General features: G+C 43.6%; 1 protein-coding gene across 3 annotated transcripts in view; it reads right to left on the bottom strand.

The window, feature by feature from the left end:
* XKRX (XK related X-linked) overlaps nt 1-22,074 on the bottom strand; it is a 49,886-nt gene that overhangs the window by 5,987 nt on the left and 21,825 nt on the right. For 2 of the 3 annotated variants that reach the window (XM_074201268.1, XM_074201269.1), the window contains 3 exons: nt 21,294-21,353; nt 8,494-9,488; nt 5,807-6,075 (listed from right to left, as the gene is read on the bottom strand). In XM_074201268.1, the coding sequence (XP_074057369.1) occupies nt 5,807-6,075; nt 8,494-8,990 (766 nt within the window). In that variant the 5' untranslated portion in view covers nt 8,991-9,488; nt 21,294-21,353. Of the gene's footprint in view, nt 1-5,806; nt 6,076-8,493; nt 9,489-11,852; nt 12,423-21,293; nt 21,354-22,074 lie in introns of those variants that run through there. The other variant, XM_074201270.1, reaches the window with a different exon arrangement.

Genomic DNA, 22,074 nt, shown 5'->3' on the forward strand with positions numbered 1-22,074 from the left:
AGCCTGGAATATTTTCTCCCTTGAAGCTACCCAACCATTCCACTTGGTGCCAACTGCATGCACTTGGTTCCTTAATTGCCCCTCACTTAAGTTCACTTCCTGGTGTGTTTTCAAATCTCCTCCTTTTTTTTGTGGATTTGACTTGGGGTCCCTTCTAGTTCTCTCACTTGGACCCAGTAGGAAGTTATGTGTCTCCTTTCTTTCCATTTGAATTCCTTGCCAACCTAGCTATAACATTTCCCTGGGGAATCCAGGCAGGGATTTTAAGGAAACTAGCCCTTCTGGACTTCAAAGTCTATTCCTAGCAATAATTGGTCAAATGACTTGCTAACAGATTAAAAATAGAAAAGGGGATAAGTAGAATACACCAGATTATCAAGCAATTCAGATGATCACTATTGCAACTCAGTAATTTAGTGTTGTATAAACATGCCAATACAAACTACTTGGGGAAAAAAAGACCTTTTTTGACAAAAACTGTTGGGAAAGCCAGAAAGCACTTTGGCAGAAAGTCGATGTTTTTAGACCAACCTACAGCATGCATCACAGAAAGCTCAAAATGGAGAGGTGATTTGAGTATTAAAAGGCCACACCATAAAAAAAATTGGAAATGAAAAGATTCAGAGGCCTTTCATAGTTAGGGCTAGAAAAAATTCTTAACCATACAAGGGATAGAGATGATCACATAAAAATTAGTTTCAAAACAATGTTCACATATCAAAGATATTGCTTGTATCAGAAATATTAGAAAATTAATGCAAATCCATAAGACCAAGAGCCAATCCCCATTGTCTAAGAGTTCAGATGATATAATCAAACAGTTCTCAAGAGAACTGTAAATTATTAACAGTCATATGAAAGCACATTTCAGGTTGTTAACAATAAGAGAAATGGTCAATCAAAAGAGCTCAAAGGCTTCATTTCACACTCAGCCAATGCATAAAGATGCTAAAGAAAAGAAATGGGCAGTGCTGGAGGGGCTGAAAAAAAGATAAGTTCCTTGAAACACTGGTTCATGGAGTGGTGAACTGATCCAACCAAACTGGAAAACAATTTGGAATTATGCTAAAAAATGTCTAATAAAGCATATGCATTCAAATTGTTCATACACTTTACTAAAAGATCACATTGCTAGGTGTGTTGGAGTAGCTCAGTGGTGCAGTGGATCAAGAGATGCAGTCAGAAGTTCCGAGGTTTGAATCCCACCTCATATACTTATCTAGTAGATGAGTGAGCCTGTCCGCTCAGTGACTCAGTTTCCTTATTTGTAAAATGGGCCTAATTATGGCTCCTATACCAGAAGACTATTGTGAAGATCAAATGACTTAATGTATTCAAAGTATTTCTCAAAACTAAATTGTGGTACATTCATGTAATTGGATTTATTGAGTCATATTAAATGATAGATCTGAAGAAATCAGAGAAGTATGGGAAGACTTCTATGAACTAATACAAAATGAGGAGACCCAAGAAAATCATAGGCATGCTGACTACAACAATGTAAACTGAAAGAACCAGAAACCAAATGTTAATTAATTACAATGCCCATGTCTGAAGAAGAATACACTTTGATTTGCTTTGTAAAACTGGGAAACTATGAGCATGTGATCTTATATATAGTATCAGTCACTATATTGCATATTGTGTCCAACAAGGTAGTCCTCTCAAACTGCCTTGACCCTCCTCTTATTTTTTTCTTTGTTATAAGGGTTGGCTATCTAAGGGAAGTGCAGAATGTTATTTCAAAGTGTGATATTTAGAAATAAAGGTGATATAAGAACAAAATACATCAATATAAATAGTTTTAAATAATAAAAAAGACTATGTCCTGAAACTAACACAAAGACGGCAACTTATGTAAGAGAAGGGGGCAGGAGGAAGGTAGCTATATACCTGTATTGGGAAATGGCTGAAAAAGTTGTGGTAAATGAATGTAATGGAATAATAGTTCTAGAAGAAATGATAAGTAGATTCCAGAAAAACCTGGAAAGACTTAAACATGAACTGATGCTGAGTGAAGTGAGCAGAACCTGGAGAATACTGTACACAGTAACAATAATTTGTGATGATCAATTATGATAGACTTAGCTCTTCTCGGCAATACAACCATCCAAGACAATTCTCAAAGATTTGTGATGGAAAATGCTATCCACTTCAGAGAAAGAACTATGAAGTTTGAATGCAGATCAAAACATACTATTTTCACTTTTTAAAATTTGTTTTTCCTTTTTTTGTGATTTTTTTCCCTTTCGTTCTGATTCATCTTTCACAGCATGACTAATACAGAAATATGTTTAACATGACTATGAATGTATGACCTATATCGGATGACTTGCTGCCTTGGGGATGGGGAAGGAAGAAAAGAAGGGAGAAAAATTTGGAACTCAGAATCTTACAAAAACAAATGTTGCAAACTATCTTTTTATGTAATTGGAAAAAATGAAATATTATTTTTTTTATTTTTTCATTTTTTGCAAGGCAATGGGGTTAAGTGGCTTGCCCAAGGCCACACAGCTAGGTAATTATTTAGTGTCTGAGGCCAGATTTGGACCCAGGTACTCCTGACTCCAGGGATAGTGCTCTATAAACTGCACCACCTAGCTGCCCTAAAATATTATTATTTTTAAAAAGACACTTGCCCATTCTGGGGGCTGGGTAACTAAGCTCAAAGGTCTCTTCTAGCTCTTATCCTAAAATGTGAAGAGGAGCTCAGGGTTTTGAGAGGAATAGTTAGAAGCTATGTGGACTTGGAGTCTGGGTGCTTGGGTTCCGTTCTGTCCATTTGACCAAGATACTTATTTCTTCCAAGTGGAAGAACTATCTAACAGTGACAGCTAACCAAAGGTGGAATGGGCTGTGCTGGGGGGGTGGGGAAGATGTGTATTGCCCCCCCCCCAGGACTCCTGCAGAGACAGAATGACTATTTCTCAGAGACTCCTGCTTGAGATCTGGGTTGGACTAGCTGATGGAATTCTGGGCTCTCTTCCCATTCTGAGACTTTCTGTTGTCGCTGCTGTTACTGATGTTTTACTGCTGCTGCTGCTGCTACTGTTGTTGGTGAGATCAAGGATGGAATTCTAAAGACATAAATGGAAACAATCCCAATGAGGCAGAAAAAAGGGATCTATCTGAAGAGACTGATGTGGAGGCACAGAGAACTCATTAGCCAAGCACAAAGTACGAAAATGGATGGAAGCAGGGCCAAGTAACATAGGATGAATAGATGAGTGTTGCTCAATCTTGTAAAAATGTTGTTAGAAAAGATAAAGCCCCAGATGAAACGTGGCTGGTGAAGGAAATCTAAAAACATCCAGAAAGGGTTGGGGGGGGGTTGTTGTTGTTGTTATAATAATAATACTAAATAATAATTACCATTTATATAGCACTCTAAAGTTTTACAGAATGCTTTATGGATATCTCATTTGATCCTCGTGACAAGTTTGGGAGGTAGGTGCTATTATTATCTCCATTTAACAGATAGGGAAACTGAGGCAGACAAAGATTAAAATGACTGGCCTAGGGTCACCCAGCTATGAAGTGCTTGAGGGGCAGAGTCTGAACTTAGGTCTTCCTGAATCCAAGTCCAGTATTCTGTTTGGTACCAGGAGCAGTGGGGGCAAAGCTGTATGGAGACAAATAAGAGCTCGGTGTTAGGAAAACCTTTGCTATGGATCACAGGACTATGTCAAAGTGGAATAGTCCACTTCCAGAGGAGATGGGTTCCCCCTCCATGGAGGTTTATTAGATATGTTACTGTGCTGATTCCTTTTCACATCCAGGTTGGATTGGATGACTCCCTCCCAATTCTCCAGTTCTGTGATTCTATGAGCATCCTCTTGACATCCTTTTGGGGTCAATGTGTTCTAGTGGTAAGCATCCAAAGCCAGAAGTTTGAGATGGATGTTCCAGTACCAGCTCTGCCACTAATTTGATGTATGACTCTGAGCATGCCATATTTCTGCTCTGGGCTTCAATTTCTCCATATTTAAAATGGAGCACTATCTGAGCTCTGAGAATCCTTACATTTCTAACATTCTATGACTTGTTTCTAAGCTAAGAGAGAGGAAGCTGGGGTAGTGAGTATCCAAGAGAAAATGAGAGGGGGGGCAGAGATCAGCTGCAGAAGTAGCCACAAGTCGCAGGGATGGCTAAGGGAAGCCCGTTCCCCAGGACCTACAACCCCTTTGACTGATTGACAGAGGAAGAGAACAGACACAAGATGGTACCTGGCACCTGGGAAGAAATTGCCTCTTCCATGTATGATGAATGCCATGCTTAGTTGGAATGGATTGGTGGCTAAGGAGAAATGAAGACAATATTAACTGGTAACAGAAATGTGGGGCCTAGTTACTTATGCAAGGTGTAGACAGGTTGTGATCCATAGTAATGGTGGGAATACCCCACACTTATGAGAAGCTCCTGGATTTGGCATCAGAAAGCCCTACCTTCGAATCCCTCCTGAAAAATTTACTAGGTGGGTGACCCTGGGAAAGTCCCTTTATCTCTCTCTGAGCTCAGTTTCCTCATCTGTAAAAAGATGATGATTCTAACAATGGCTACCTCTCATAGTGTTATGAGACTCAGGAGATAATGGATCTCTCTATAGCAATAGCAATGGACCACACTGGAGGTGATAACTGGTTCCTGACTTTTGTTCTTCCTTTAAGCAGCCATAAAGATCTTGAGTTAAGAGGGAAATGTTTCTTTCCTTGAGACCTTACCTTCCTCTTCTCCTTGACTAAGTATTCTCTCTAAGCCTTAGGCATCTGCCCCCTTAGAATTCTGTAGAATCAACACCTATTTTGAGAGTTGGGTTTTGCCTCAAAGTCTTTTTCAGATAGTTCAACCTCCTGAAGAGTCTAGGCCTTCCAAGAGAATGTGACCTCTCTGCCTGGCTCAAGAGTGGTTAAAGAGGCATAGGAGGAAGTTGTGTGAAGGTCTAGAAGGATGCCAATGGGCCATGCACTGGATCTAGACAAACTCAGGGAGTCAGATTTTCCTTCTGACTCCTCGGGAGGCCGAGTTGGGTCAAGTCGCACTAGTGGGCCAAAGACCCAGCTTTGCTAGGCTCTTCAAGGTTATCTAGATCATCTCCTTCATTTTACAGACAGGAATATAATACTTCTAGTGGTAAAGGGCTCCACAAAAGGTCAGACCAAGAACCAAAAACCAGGAACAAAGAGTAGAGCCTAAATTCAAATGACTCCATTGACTCTCGATCATTGCTTTTCCCATTGCCCCCAAACTGCTGCCTGTAGCTGTACTAAGGACTAGCCCAACCTTGCACTAAATGGAACTGTACTTAGCAAATAGACATTCATATGATCACAGCTTCAGCTAGGGGTTATTAATTATCTTCTGCTCCCCATTTTCCATGTAGGAAAATGAGCCAGTGACTGGTTAGGACACATCCCCAGAACACAGAGTCAGAACTGTGATGGAGGCCTTTGTTTACTTGGCTTCTTGCCTTGGTCCACCCCAACTCTCACCTCCTTTGCTTTTCATTTTCTGGAGGATGGGAGAACAGGTTTTCAAATAGCAAAGCCAGTCCAGCCTGATTCCCAAGTGAAAAATTAGACAAGGCCTAGGACAGTGGGAAGCATCCCAAATCAGTTTTCCCAATTGCAGCCTAGTTGTTTCTGAGACTAGAGAGGGCTAGTTGCTGAAGCAAACAGGCCCCAGGAAGAAGCCTTAGTCATACAAGTTGGAGAAGTAGAGCCACCAAGGACAGATATCTGACTAGGCCCCACAGACACTGAGATCTAGCTTGCTGAGCCCTCGGGTGACCTCCCCTGTTCCCACTCACCTCTCCCTATGGACAACTCAGCAGAGACGAGGGTAATATAGATCTGGTAAGTGAGCTGGGGTACTGAGCCCAAGAAAGCCTGGATCTGGGACATGCGTTTGTAGGCATTCCGGTGCACCGCCAGGATTCTGAAGCAGTGGCCCACCTCCCATTCGAGCAGCATTTCCTGGCCATTGAGAATCATCTTTTTTCGAGTAAGGCTTACATAGGGTTCTTCCTCATCAGACTTCTGCCACACTTTATAAAACTTAACCAGAGCCTCCATACATCTGCAGGAACAAAGCATGATGGGAACAGAACCAAAACTGTCTTTAGGGATGGGGACTGACAAACGTGAAAGTGGGGGAGGTACATTACCGATGCTGTGTTGGCATTCTGCTCATTCTTTTTAGTTAAAGAGCTAGCACATCACAGATTCTCAGAGCCAGAAGGGATCCCAGGAGATAGCTAGTCCAGTCCTCCCCTCAATACTGTTCCTGACTGCTTGTCCTTTAGCCCCTGCTGAAAGTTTTCTGATTTGGGATATCTCTCATAGCAGAAGTTTTTCCTGATGTCTAGGAAAATCCTCCTAATGAAAAGCCCTCCCTCTTCCCCAAATACACATATACCAGCCTTCAGTGGTTCTTCATTACTCATTAAAATTCATTCCCCCTTAGTTTGGCATTCGGAGCCCTCCACAGTTTGACTCCAGCCAATGTTTTTGGCCATTTTTCTCCTTGTGGCTACAAGTCTATGTTACATAGCCCCAAAACTCTCCCACCTCTGAACTCATCTTGTTCCCTTCTCCTGACATCCCCTCTCAATTCTACCTTAGCGGTAACTCAGCTATGCTTATCTAGTACAGGGCTTCTTAAACTCGGGTCTGTGGACCTCAGGCTTGGCTGCAAGGGACTCCATGGATTGGAATAGGAAAAATGACATATTCATTTTCACTAATCTCTGAGAGTTCATATTTCCTTCAGTTCTCAAAAAAATTTATTCTGAAAAGAAATCCCCTGAAGGGTATGAGACACAACAAAAGTGAAGGCCAGACTAATTCCTTCAAAGTCTCCTCCAAAATGAGAGCAAGCCTATCTTTGAGCCTCTACTTCTGGAAATCCTTCCCAAGGACTTCCTCTTATGTCATAACTGCTTAGCAGATCAGAGATAAGTTCCATGAGGGCAATGGTCCTGGCTTTCTCTTCTTCTCTGGCCTGAACAGTACCTAGCCCATGGTTTTCTCTAGTGGAGGTGGCTCCCATGGGACTCAAGATATTTTCCAGCTCTCACTGAGTATGTTCTCCCAGGCTAAGCCATCCATCTTTCCTTCCATGCTGCACTATACCTCCTTCTGACCCACATTCCTTATCTCTCTTCAGTTTTCTGGCTGGCATTCAGATCATACCTAGTGGCAGGAGGAGTCCCAAGTGGAATTCCACTCCCTGATCTCAGGTACCCATTTGTCTCCCTTCTCCAGTGCCTTTAACAATAAGACTAGGGTTGCTCGGGCTCCTTTTAAACCTGTCTGTCTTAAGAATGGGAGAGGTATTGAGGTAGAGGGTCTGTGTTCCAACCAAATTCTGTCTGCTTCTTACTGCTTATGTGATCTGGGAAAGGTCACCCCCTTTCTCTTTATGAGGTTTGACTAGGGTTCTGAGATTCCTTTCGGCTTAAAATCTTGTGGCTACAAGTCCATCTAAATAAAGCTTTCTTTAATATCATGAAACCATCCTGCTGAAACATGCACTGGGAGGGATGAGGAAGGACACAGGTTTTTGTCATTGCCCCCCTTCTAATTGTTAGAAAGGTTCCCAGGGGCCCCAGGGGACTGTTGAACCAGCAGCTGGGAGCTAGGGGGATAATATGCCCCAGGAAGAACTAAGTGCTCACCGATGGCCTTCTAGCATCAGACAAAGTGACCATCTGGGAGTAGAAGCAGGTGAGGCTGGGAACTGAGGGAATGATTAGCAATGGGAAAGGAATTCTGGATGTCAACCAGAAAAGACACCAGGCCTTGTGGCCCTGGACCAAAGGATGAGAGTGTGTGTGTGTGTGTGTGTGTGTGTGTGTGTGTGTGTGTGTGTGTGTGTGTGACTGATAGTCCCCATACTGGCTTTCCTGTTCACATCATCATGTAGTAGACACTGTCCAGTGATGATAAAATAATTCCAAACTCAATGAAGTACAAGGATAGCACGATAGCTCTTTTTCTAAGGCTTATCCTGATGACATTTCAGTGGTGTGAAAGGGCAGCAACTGGCACAGTACCTGACACAATGTACACAATGTCTCTATAGCATTGTGTCTGCAATCAAGAAGACCTGGGTTTGAGGCTGGGCCTCAGATATTTCTTGGATGGATGACCCCAGGAAAATAATTTCACCTCTTGTCGCCTCTATTTCCTCATTTTGAGAAGAGCACCCGCCCCACTGGATTGTTTGCCAGATATAATCTATGTGTGTAAAACATTTTGCAGATGCTAGCTATTATTATTAGATGGGGGAGGGGGGAAGGGAGAATGGCACCACTGTGGAACAAATACTATTTCTTCCAACACCAGCTTGTGAGACCAAGAGATGTCTGAGGCAGGCACAGGCTAGGTTCCAGGAAGATACCAAGATGAAAATGAAAGATGCCTTCCTTACCCTCCAGGGGTTTACAGTTTACTGAAAGGTCACCACAAAGAGTCATTTGGAGAGGTTACTCACCTGATAATGGGTCCCAGAAGAAGGAGATGCATAAACAACAAGAAAGGCTTATCTCTGGACAGATCCCTGTGGATAAAAATTAGGGCCAATTGGTCCATGATGGAGGCAAACAAGAAGAAGAGGATGGTGAATGTCATCTTGTAAATATCATTGTTCATTTTATAGACACTAGCCAAGTACAGGGAAGACACTGCCTCGCCACAGTAGAGAAATGTGGAGAAGACAATGCTAAATGGAAATCTGGAGGTTGATTTGGGTCCTTGAAGAACGTTCTCTTCTGTGGCTTGGACCTGGACATTGTCAGCTGATTCTTGAATCTTTTTAAAGCTAGTGAATGGTTTCTGGTGTTCTCTACAAGGTTTCCTGATTGTCGAGGCAGAGGAGGGCTCTGAAGAGTTTAAGAGGTTGATCAAATGAAAGAGGGTGTTCCCGTCCCTGTTGGATCTGTGGTGGAAGGGGAAGGGGACCAGTTCATTTCTTCCCTTTGGTTCTGCCATGGTGGTGGTTGCTGTAATAGTTGTCACTGCTAGGGGACTCTTGGAGAGAAAACCTACCACCACTAGCTGGGGATCTCTCTCCTTCTTGGCCAGTGTAGAACAATGTGCAAAGTTCGACTTCCTAGGACTGGTCCTTTTGCAGGTGACCCACAGAGAGCAAGGAAGCCCCCCTGGGGAGTTCAAATTCAAGGCTTCTGCCTCCACCCTAGTGGACCTGGGAAGATCTGGGGCAGGGTCTAAAGACAGGAGAAGAAGACTGTGTTGTTAGGGCTTTGACAGATGCTAGAGGTTTCCCATGTCTTGCTAGATTCCTCTCAGCTCCTCCATTTGATGGGACTTCTTCATGGCTCATTGGCTTTTCCTGTCCCTGAGCAAATGTTAGCTGTCCTGTGCAGAACTTCTTTGGTGGAATACACAGGGTGCTGGGAAGCCCGGCTTTCAGATCTTGGGTCTTGGCTAGGGCAGCTGAACAGGAACTGGGATACCAGGATCAACTCTCTGGGGAGAGAGACAGAAAGAATGAGGCAGGAGTGAACGAGATAGGGGAGAGAGACAGAGACAGGGGGACAGAGACACAGACACAGAGAGGTGGAGATGGGGCTGGGCAAAGGGAGGAGAATAGAGGAGATAGACAGATAGAAAGAGACAGAGAGAAACACACACACACACACACACAGAAAGGAGCCAACAAAAGACCAGCTTGCCCCTTAACCTTCTACAGGAGAGAAACTTTGCTTCCAAGAGACAAAGTAGAAACAAAGCACCACCTTCCTGCCCATGCCTGGGCTGTGCCCCCTGTTGCTCCAGGGAGCCTGTCCCCCAGCACAGGTGTTGAGGTAGCTGACCCCAGCAGTGGCAGGAAGGCAAAGGTAGGGAGTAGGGGTGGTGAGAGAAGGCGGCTTGGAGAGAAATGGGTGGGACTAGGTAAGGACAGATCAAAGCAGCCTGCTTGCCCTTTACAAAGTAGGAAGGCTCTTCGACAGGGGGATGCTCCAAGGCGAAGGAGAAGAGACAGGTCAGCAGGTGGCCTCTGCCACTTCCCCAAAGCTGCTGTATCCACAATGGCCCTGGCACCCCAGCCTCTGAGAAAGCATCGCTCTAGGTGGGCTAACTCGCTGGTGAAGTCAGAGCGTCCTCTAGCCTCCCTGGCTTCCCACGCATGGGCTCACACCCTAGGGACTCACTTACTCACCCTATGGTACTTAAGCAAGTGGCTCCGCCTTAGTTGTGGTGGAAGCTCCCTAGGTCCTACTGCCCATCATATTTTCAACTCTGTAGTTTCCACTTGACAGCCAGAGGGATTTTCCTAAAGCCTAGTGGTCTGTCCATATCATTCCCCTACTCAGTAACCTTCAGTGGCTCCCTATTTCCACCAGGATCAGATGCAAAGTCCCTTTTTTTTTTTTTTGATGATCTAGTTCCAAGGACCTCCTTGCCTTTCCTCTCCCAGCATTCTTTTAGCAAAACTCAGCCTGCTCTAGTGCTTGGAATGCTCTCCCTCTCACCTCCTCAAGCCTCCCATTTCTCAGGTTCAGCTCTTGTCTAATGCCACCTGAAGGAAAGCTTGCCTGGTGGCCTCAGCTGCTGCCTTCCTCTCCAAGTTTGCCTTCTATTTACATTCTGTATTTCACGGATGCATTTAGGTCCCTTTTTTGTTTGTTTTTTTAACTTCCCATGGTTCTTTACATGTTGTCTCCCCAATTAGAAGAGTGCGCTTTAAAAAGTGCTGAGTGGGTAAGGACTGGAAACAGCCCCCAAGGTTGTCTTTCCAGCCAAAAGGGACCTTGGTGGGAGACGCAATGATAAAATTACTGATTTCCAGCTGAAGAGAAGCTGAAAATCCCATCCAATCTATTCCTCTCCAAACACAGCAATTTTACTGTAGAGGAATCTGAGGTCCAGGGAGATCCAATAGTGCTAAGGATCAGAAACAGAAGCTGATCCTAGATCTCCCAATTCCAAGTTTGCGGCTCTTGCCTCAGCACCACACAACCCCTCTCTGGAGATTCTGTGAGGCAGCAATTTTCAGACTCAGGCTCTGCCTCCAGAAACAGCCTGAATTCGTGTGCCTCAGTTTCTCCAACAGCAAAGGGGCAATAATAAGAAAAGGCTATAATACATAAGGAGCTCATTCTACAGGCATTAATGCAAACTCAGCCTTTGTTTCATAGATCTCATCAGAATTTGAATTCTTTAGGGGCAGGGACTGGTCTCTGTACCCCTCACCTTGGCTTGGCATGGGACAGGATAGGGAAGGGGCAGCTCCTGGCCTTCCCATCCTTTCCTTCCAGGCTCCCCTCTCTCCTTGCTCTTTCCCTTTCCTTTCAGCCTTAGGGTTCCCCCAGCACTTCCGGTCTTTAGTCCTTTGGGGCTCATTTCCCAGGTCCTACCAGACACAGCTGTCAAGAGGGCACCCTGGACTCTGCTTGATACTCTTTCCTCCATCTCGAATGGGCCAGTACAGCTGCCAGGGCCTTGAGAAGGGCACTAGGATCTCCTCTGAACACATCAGCCACCAAACCCTCCCTAGTCCCTGGCCAGTGGCTTTAGATGGTTCTAGTTTCCCCTCCCCCGAGGCAGTCAGTACCAACTTGGGGAGCAAATGACAGAGCCCTGGATGAGCCTTGGGCTCCCTGCACCTTTAGCCAGATCCCCAGAGCCCCACATCAGGAAAGGACCCTGGGAGGAGGCTGGGGAGGCACAATGGCCACCACCCCGTCCTTACTCAGGACAGTCCCTAGGTCACCCTGAAGCGATCCATGTTACCCGCCTTCTCTCTGCACCCTGTTCCTCTGGCCCCAAACTCCCCCCTTTCCCCTGGGGCCAGGCCAGAGGGTCTGGCAAATCTCACCGGTTCCACACCTGAAGGAGAATGCCTGGGTCCACGTTGCCCTTCCAGGCTCCGGAGAGCTGTCCAGCAGAGAGGCTGCCGAAGGTAGAGCAACAAACTGGGCTAGGGCTTGAGACTAGCTTGGCCTGGGAACTGCCACCCTAGGCAAAGCTCCGCCCTCCACCCCCCTGGGTGCCTAGACCGAGCTGGTCCACTGGCACAGAAAGCTCCAAGTCAATATTTGCTGCTGCTCTGGGAGGCTGAGCCAGAAACCCCAAGAGAAATGAATGTCACCCCCCAGTTGCCAGCCTCGTCGGCCGTGGGAGGTAGGTTACAAATCCTTGACGCCCTGTGTCCCAGGCATGCCAAGAGAAGGAAGAGGCACACCCACGGATTGCCAGCTCACTCAGGGGGAGAGCTCAGAATAGCAGGCAGCCTCCCAACTGCCGTGCGGAGACCTTTTCCTGAGTTTGTCTTTTTCTCTAAGCCCACAGACAACTGTGCGGGTAGTAGGGAGCTAGGGTGGCTGTGGTGTAGGAGGAAGAAGCAGGCCGGAGGACCTTCCTGTTCCAATCCATCCTCTGCCACTTAAAAGCTGTGTGACCTAAAGCAAGTCCCTTCCCCTCTTTAGCCTTCAGTTTTCTTCTCTCAAAAGGAGATGGTTGGATGGAAGCCTGGGAGGTCCCTTCTGGGTCAGGAGCAGTAAGTATTCAAACACTAGGAAAGGAGAGGTCCTGCAAGAGAAGCCAGGCCACAGACAACAAAGGGGGATGATCAGAGGTCCTGGAATGCTCCAGATCAGCTGGAATTGAGGCAAGAATCCCAGCCCATGGCCAGCCTGAGCCCTTAGGGTAGGGAGGAAGCCAATGCCTACAATGCATGCCTCGAATATCTAAGTACCCTGAAGGCAGGCAAAGACTTTTTCTGTTTTGGTTGTACATTCCACTGCCTAACATATAGTAGTACCCTCCTGAAAAAAGCTGTCTTTCCCTAATGCTATTGGAGGATTAAATGCAAATGGTGTCTGAAATTCCTTCCAATTCTAAAAATGGTTGATGCTAGGCTTTCAGGTTCTGTACAAACTCCCCCCCCCCCACTTACCTTTCTTCTTCTTCTTCTTCTTCTTCTTTTTTTGCAAGGCAAATGGGGTTAAGTGACTTGTCCAAGATCACACAGCTAGGCAATTATGAAGTGTCTGAGGCCAGATTTGAACTCAGGTACTCCTGACTCCAAGGCCAGTGCTCTATCCACTGCACTACCTAGCCACCCCTCCCACTTACTTTTCTTTCTTTCTTTCTTTCTTTCTTTCTTTCTTTCTTTCTTTCTTTTTCTTTCTTTCTTTTTCAAAGGTTTTTGCTAGGCAATGGGGTTAAGTGGCTTGCCCAAGGCCACACAGCTAGGTAATTATTAAGTGTCTGAGGCCGGATTTGAAGTCAGGTATTCCTGACTCCAGGGCCAGTGCTCTATCCACTGCGCCACCTAGCCACTCCTCTCACTTACCTTTCTAATCTTATTTCTTGTTATTTTTGCACCATGTCCTTGTTCTAGGTGTGACTCATGAAATCTCCAGATCTCCAGTTTGGGCACTTTGGCACCCAAGCTGGTCCCCATGCCTGGAATGCCCTTCTCTCCAGTGCCTCCTCTCAGTCTTCTGCAGTCTTCAAGACTCTGTTCAAGACATTCTTCCTCCATTTTTTCTCACCACCCCAGCCCACAATGATCTCTGTATGCTCTAAACACAACACAGGTCAGAGTGTACCAATCTTTGGACACTTACATATCTAGTTTGTTTGGTCCAGGCCTGTGATATTAGTATGAGTAACTTACGGTAGCAAATTATCTGAAACTTCTAGTCTTAGAGATTCCTCTTGGAGGTTGTGATAATATGGCAATTGCCACACTGATGTCAGTGTTGAGAGGTTTTCCTGCTTCCAAGATCAGACCACTATCCAGTAAGTAATACTGCCTTTCTTCCAATTCATTTCTGTGTGTCTTATCACATACAACCTCTTTGGGCACACCTTCTTTGGAGAGTCTCTGGGAAGAAGTTGGCCAAGATTGCTCAGAAGAACAAAGGCAGAATGACTAGATCGCAGATCCATTTATACACTGTGCTACTGAAGGCTTTTATCTCAGTGTATAGGATCTGTTCAAGCTCATGCTTGTTTCCAAGACACTCTCTCTCCATCTCATCCTCTGCCATCCCTTTCTCCTTTGTCTTCAAAATTTCCACCAGCAGGGTCTTTCCCAGTGAGTCCCATCTTCTTATTATGTGGCCCAAAGTATTTAAGCTTTAGCTTTGCTATCTGACCTTCCAGGGAATAGCCTGAATGAATTTCTTTTATGTATTGACTGATGTGATTTCCTTGCTTTCCAAGGGACTCTCAATCAAAAGTCTTCCCCAGCACCACAATTTAGAAGTATTGATTCTGTGATGCCTAGCTTTCCTCACTCACAGCCATACATGGCTATACTATGGAAAAACCAGATGATAGCTTTGACTCTGCAGACTTTTGTCAGCAAGGTGACATACCTGCCTTTTGAAATGTCATCCAGATTTGCCATAATTTTCCTTCCAAAGTCTTAATTTCATGGCTGTACTCACTGTCTGCAGTGATACTCGAACTCAAGAATAAATAATCTGATCCTGCTTCCATTTCTTCTCCCTCTATTTGCCAGGAAGTGATGAGAATAGTTGCCAAGGTCTTAGGTTTTTTTGGGACATTAAACTTCGAGTCAGTTTTTACACTCTCCTCTTTCCACCCTCAACAAACACTTAATTCCTCCTCACTTTCTGCCATCAGAATGGCATCGTCTATACATCTGAGACTGTTGGTGTTTCTCCTGGCAACCTTAATTCTGGTGTTTGATCTGTTAGAACAGTAGATGCTTAATAATTGCACCTATAGAATGACTGACATCTTCTGGTCAGCCGTAAAAATGAGCAATAAAATCGTAGAACGATTTTCTAGTTTAAAAAGTACCTTCTAGGGGCGGCTAGGTGGCGCAGTGGATAAAGCACCAGCCTTGGAGTCAGGGGACCTGAGTTCAAATCTGACCTCAGACACTTAATAATGACCTAGCTGTGTGGCCTTGGTCAAGTCACTTAACCCCACTGCCTTGCAAACTCCTAAAAAAAAAGTACCTTCTGTTACCTCATTTCTGTCCTGGTCTCAGAGGAGTCCCATGAAGGAAATACTACCAATATGATTATCATGCCCTCAGTAGAAGCTGAGGCTCAGGGAGATTAATGAGATGACTTGCCAAGGGTCACCCAGATAAAAATTACTCTTAATTTATTTTTTTATTTTGTTTTTAAGGTTTTCTGAGACAATGGGATTAAGTGACGTGCCCAAGGTCACCCAGATAGTAAGTATCATGTGTCTGAGGCCATATTTGAACTCAGGTTCTCCTGACATCAGGGCTGATGCCCTATCCACTATCCACTGCACCACCTAACTGCCCTTATCCAGCCAATACATCTCACAAGTAGGAGCTCTGGTCTTCAGGTGACATGGGACCTGCTACAGTCACTGCCTTACTGAGGTAACTGAGGCAAAAGCAGGTTTCCTGGCATCCTATTTTTCTGCTCAGTCCCCAGTATCACAACATCATTGGTTTTATATGATGAACTCCCATAAAATCACTGTATTCAAACTGGAAATTTTCATGATTGAGTGATTTCCTGGGGTTCACTTAGACAATCTGGCTATACTTGGAACCCCAATGTAACAGAGAAGGGGTGAAGCCCCACTTCCACTGTATGTCATTCTATGAGCCAGAAAACTTCTCAAACACCTACTATGTGCAAGGACACTACTACTTTTGTTATTATGAGCTGACTCAGACAGAAGTCTATTCAGGTTTCACTGTAACCTGTTTTCTGATCTCCTGATCAGACTTCAGTCTCTACTTAAGTGTTCCTGGTCAGTTGACAGAAGGTGAGGACATGGAAAAAAAAGGCTTCTTGCAACCCTGCTGTCTAGTGCCGCCATAACATAAATGAGATATTTAACCTTGTTCCTCAGGGAAGCTAGCCTCATTCCCATCATGTGGTGTGTAGTAAAGGCTGTTTCCTAGCGGCAGAGAGCTAAGGCAAGGATCTGAACATATCCTCAGCATTCTTTACCCTCTAGACAGCTCAAAGAAGAATCAGAAAACCTGCTTCCAGTTCCCACTCTCTTATTTTTTTTTTAGGTTTTTGCAAGGCAAATTGGGTTAAGTGGCTTGCCCAAGGCCACACAGCTAGGCAATTATTAAGTGTCTGAGACCGGATTTGAACCCAGGTATTCCTGACTCCAAGGCCGGTGCTTTATCCACTACGCCACTACGCCACCCCCCCCCCCACTCTCTTATTAATTAGATGCATGCCCTCAGACAAGTCCCTTTCCTTGTCTAGACTTCAGTTTTCTCCCCAGTAGAATGAGATAGTTGGATCAGATGATTCCTAAGGCCCTTTCCAATATTCCATGCCTCTAAAGGGAAACTGAAGTTAGAGAACTTGGTATGTGACACTAGGAAACCTCATCTTGAAAACATAGGTCTCAGTGGTTCTGAGTTAAAATTCTGACTGTAGCCCTGACTTCATACAATTTGAAAGTTGGCAGAAGTCAGCTAATGGACCAGATGGAAGGCATTCTGAGTAAGTATCCCAAGTCTACCTCCAGTATTGAGGTGGGGAGAAGCCCACCCTTGATTTCACTTGGCCTTTGGCTTTTTTTCCCCCAGTGGTGGGGCCCAGGTCAGATATTCCCTGAGGACTTTCATCTCAACCCAAGCTTTCTTGGAACAGGAAGAGAAGCAGGAGAAGATCCTTTCCTGTTGCTCTCTACCACCTCTTGGTGGGTATGGAAGCAGAGGAAATCTGAAACTTTTAAATAATGAACTATTCAAAATCCCCAACTCCCCAAAACTCTGAGAACCAAAAAATTCCAAAGGAAGTCCTAAAAGATGCATCATCATCTTTAGATGGTCTCTCCTTCATCTTCTATTTTATCTCTTCCCCTCTCTCCCCATTCAATATCTCAGTCTCCTTGACATTTAAACAAACCTACCTTAGACTTCCAGGCTTAATTTTTTTATGGTAGATAAATGATTCTGGGTTGGAGAGTGAGAAAGAAGGTACAGTGGTTAGTGACAGGCCCTGGATGATCCTCCCCCTCACTTTCATTGAGAGGTAGTGTCTGACTAGGCCTACTAACTTTGTGTGGTGGGATTGCTAATACACAAGATCCCCTTGGGCAGAGGGAATAGGCCTTTCTTTCATGACTACAGAGAAGGCTTAGAATCTAATTTTCTTGTTTTTTAAAAGTTGTTCAGCTGTCTATAACTAAACACCTACAGTTTTATCTCTTTCTTTAAGAGCCTCTTCTAACTAGAGCTTCCTTTTGACTTGAGGGAGCCCTTGGGTTTTTTCAGGCTATATCAAGGGAACAGAATCCTCCAAAGTGGAAAGCCATTGATCTCATTCTCAAGGATGCTGCTATCTGAGAGCCAGCTTGGCTGAGTATGGAGAGGCTCATAACAAATTGACCCCAGAGAGATGGGTGGGAGGTGTTCTATGGAGCTGAGGAGTGGCCAAGGGGGAGTGAGACTCCAAAGCAGAGGACAACTGTAGTTGAAATGCTACTGAAACAAGTGCTGACATGAAACTGGAGATGGAGGAAAGTGATGTCCAAATAGAAATGATAGGCCTGAAAGGTAGAGGGATTAGGGAGTTCAATGAGAGCGAAGAAGAAGTTTTGGAGGTGTGAGGTATAGGAAGAGAGATAATGATGGAAGAATGTCTGAGTTTCAAGTGAATGAAGTAGAACACTTGTGGGTAATGTTGAGATTCAGTAGGTGATGGACCATCACTTTTGTGTGGCTGCAATGGAGTGAGGGCAAAAGTCATAGCATTGGTAAAATTTGGGATGTTCAAGAATTAAAGAGACTAACAATGTGAATAGCATAAGGACAGAATCTGGGGAGGAGAGGAGAATGAGAGAGTGGCTGAATTCCTTGAGAACAAAGGGAGAATGACCTGAGGGTTGATATATTACAACCATCATGATTGGGACTGGGTAGAAAATGTTGATTGTGTGAACCTCAAAGGAGGAAAGGTTGCTGAGTGATAGACATAAAGAAAGAATGCAGAGGGGAATGAGGTATAATCTATGTTCTTTTCAGGAATCAGTGTGATAGAAGTGCAAGAGGAGGTACAGCCACTGGGGGGGGGGCAAAGTTTCCATGAGGTCAAGATAGAAGTAGGAGAGGAAGAGGGTCAGGATAAAGGGAAGCTTATTCATTACAGAACAGGCATTTCAGAGGGCAAAGTGGAAGGGATGACTGCAGTTGAAGTGGGACAAGGGGAGATGGGGAAGATTGGTAAAGATAAAAATAAAAGAATGGAAGGTGGGAGTTAGAAATAATTTTCACCCCTGGCCAGTGATTTATTAATACTACAGGCAATAGGGAGAGAAACAGGAGAAGCTATAAGAGTATTACTGGGTGGCAGATAACTGAGGAATCTCAGTCTCAGGAGCACTGTAGAAGCCACTGGATGAATTGGGCCTGGGTCAGATTTGAGTACCAATCTGCTAGGGTACCTGCTACACCTCCTGGATGTCTGAGGGAGGGGCAGGAGGAGTTGAGCTGCTGCTGGCTATGTAAGATGAGATAATGGTAGCAGCAGGACACCTCAGGGATGCAGAAAACCAGGGAGAGGAAGACTGTAAAGAACACTGCTTCCATTCCTTTTGTCTCCTGAATTAAAGCTAAACTTGAAACCTGAACATGGAATTTGATTATTATAAATATATATACATCTCTTAAAATGAAAAATATACATACATATAAATATTTATAATATATATATATACATATAAATATACATACATCTCTTAAAATGAAAAATAATGTGACTTAGATCATGGGTGTATTCACCAAATAGAGAGCATCAATCTTTGGGTATAGTCAGACAGTGACAACTGCATGAGGATGGGAGCCCAGACATGCAAGTTTTACTATATTTCTGCCACAGGCTACCTATGGGACCTTGGACAAGTAACTTTTTCCCTCTGAACCTCAGTTTCCATCTCTATAACATGGAGATTAGGCACAAAGTGATACAGTGGAGTAATAGTCTCAAGAGTCAGGATGACCTGATGACAAGATGACCACTCTGACACATACTGCCTTAATCACAAGCTCTCTAAATTCAACTCTCTTAAATAGTATGTTGCCACACCGTCACCAAGTTGCTGATAAGAGCAAGTTTCCACATGTCAAATTGGTACTGATGAAATCACAGATCTAGATCCTGAGAAAGAAGGAATAATTCCTATGTCAGTGAGTACTGGGACCTCAGCATTGTGTTATAGGAAAAATGATTGGAATGAACTGTGTATACAGTCTAAAAAATTAGAGTCAACAAATAAACTACCCCAAAAAGCAAAAATGAGAGACCCTTGAAAATAAGAGGCTGAGAAAGACAAATTGGAAACCAAAATTACTCTAGAATGGATTAAACAAAACTAAAAATTGGTTCTATGAAAAAGCTATTATAACTGATAAGCCTTTTGCCAAATGTATGAAAAGGAGGAAAGAATCTCAGATTAACAAAATTAAAAATAAGGTCACAACTGAAAATAAAAATAATTCTCAAAACCTACTCTATAGTTATATGCCAACAAAACTGAGAATTCAAAAATAATAGAGGATTATCTGCCTTCTCAAAATCTCAAATGAGCAGAATACCCTATTTTGATCTTAGATACTCCAGTTTCAGAAAAGAAATTGAACTATATATTCATCATTCTTTTTTTTAAAGTTTTTCTTTGCAAGGCAATGGGGTTAAGTGGCTTGCCCAAGGCCACACAGCTAGATAATTATTAAGTGTCTGAGGCCGGATTTGAACTCAGGTATTCCTGACTCCAGGGCCGGTGCTCTATCCACTGTGCCACCAAGCCACCCCCTACCCACTGTGCCACCGAGCCACCCCCTGAACTATCTATTAAAAAGCTACCAAAACAAACACACAAAAACTCTGATACAGTTAGACTTTCAGTATAATTCTGTCAAATTTGTAAAGAATGCTGTCAATACTTAAATTATTCTCAGAAGTTGAAAAAGAAAATAAGTCTGGCAAACTTCTTTCATAGGACAAATAGAGTGCAGACACTTAAACCAAAGAAGGAGAGAGCAAAGATACAGAATTATACACTAATACCATTAATGAATATCAATTAAAAATCTAAATAAAATCCTGGCAACATTCCCCCCCAAATAATTCACTATGATGAAGTTAGGAAAATAACGAACATAATTAACTGTCTTAACCAAAAAGGTACCAAAAAAGTACACAATTCCCTTAATTGATGCAAAAAGACCTTTGACAAAATATGACATTCTTGCTTTTTAAAAAACAATCCAAAGTATAGGCATAATGACATTTTTTTTAATATGATAAAAAGTTTCTAAATAAAACCAAAGGAAAACATCATATACAATCGAGTATATTACAAGCTTTCCCAGTAAACACAAGAATGATGTACTGATGGTGGAGCTGGGAATAGGTCCAACTTGGAATTAGTCTAAGAAAATAGCTAAGATGTTCAATTCCTTTGGCCCAGAGATCCTGACAGTAGGCATTATGTACTCCAGAGAGGTCAGTGACAAAAAAGAAAGGCCCCATATACACCAACATATTTATAGCAGTACTTTCTGAAATAGTAAAGAACTAAAAACAAAGTAGCTGCCCATTGATTGAGGACTGGCTAAGCAAGTTGTGGTAAATGAATGGAATAGAAGATGATTGTGCTGGCAGAAACAATGAATAGAATGTAATGCATACAGAATGAAGTAGGCCAAACCAGAAAAACAACACATGCAAGGATTACAAGAGTGTAAATGGAAAGAGCATCAACAAAACTATGTTGTTGTTTAGTCCTGTCTGACTCTCTGTGACCCCATTTGGGGTTTTCTTGGCAAAGATACAGGAGTAGTTGGCCATTTTCTTCTCCAGATCATTTTACAGACAAAGAAACTGTGGCAGAGACTTGCTCAGGGTCACAAAGCTAGAAAATATCTGAAGTTAGATTTGAACTTAGGCCCTCCTAAGTCCAGACCCAGCACTTGATCCACTGGACCACCTAGCTGCACAATAAAACTATACAAACTGTTAGTATCAAGATCTTTGGCCCCAAAGACAACATTAAAGGTGGCTTTTCAGGGGTGGCTAGGTGGCACAGTGGATAGAGCACTGGCCCTGGAGTCAGGAGGGCCTGAGTTCAAATCCAGCCTCACACACTTCATAATTACCTAGCTGAGTGGCCTTGTGCAAGTCACTTAACCCCATTGCCTTGCAAAAACAAAAAAATAAATAAATAGAGGTGGCTTTTCTCCTTTACTTCTTTGCAGAGGTGGGGATCATGGGTGTGTTCACCAAATATAGAACATCAATCTTTTGGTATAAACTGGTTAGTTTTGCTTACCTTGGCTTTTTCCCCCTCTTCTTTGGGAATGATGGCTCTGGAGGGCAGAAACAGTGAAATCTATAGGCATGGTTAAAAAAAAAAAAGGAAATTTTTTTAAAAAAAAGAAACCAGAGGACTTGAGTTTGAATCCTGCCTCCTTCACTTACTCTTTGTGTGACCTTAGGCAAGTTACTTCCCTTCTTTGGGCCTCCATTTCCCCTTCTGGAAAACAGGCATATTGGCCTACATGTTCTCTTAAGGTCCCTTCCAGTTTTCAATCCGTAATCCTACTTGGGACAGTAATTTTGAGGTGGAGGTGAAGGGTCAGTCTAGGACATTATTAGTGTAGAATCACAATTCAGGAAGGAACCATGAGATGGCTCTTATCTATTCTCCTGACTTCAGGAAAGAATGACCTAAACACTATTAGACAACTTGTGTCAGAGTTTTCCTTGGTTGCCCATTCCAACGTCTAACAACCCTCTTGGTAATATCTTTCTTCCTTCTACTACTACTGCCATTTTAGGAAACTGAAGCTGAAGGAAATGAGGTAATGTGCTCAAGGTCATGAAAGTAGTAAAAGCCAGAGGTGGACTTTCAACCTGGGTCTTCCTGACTGAGAATCTAGCCCTCTAGTATTATAACATGCTGCCCTGGCAGCTTCTTCACCAATTCTATTTGTGTTAGACCTCTATCAAATGAACCATGTTAAGCCTTACTAGAAGTTTTTCTCATTTGTCCTCTATGAACCCCACTCTCCACCAATATGATGTTCCCAATTTCATCCCAACCAACAAAG

The sequence above is a fragment of the Macrotis lagotis genome, chromosome X (assembly GCF_037893015.1).
Source record: "Macrotis lagotis isolate mMagLag1 chromosome X, bilby.v1.9.chrom.fasta, whole genome shotgun sequence".
Taxonomy (NCBI): domain Eukaryota; kingdom Metazoa; phylum Chordata; class Mammalia; order Peramelemorphia; family Peramelidae; genus Macrotis; species Macrotis lagotis.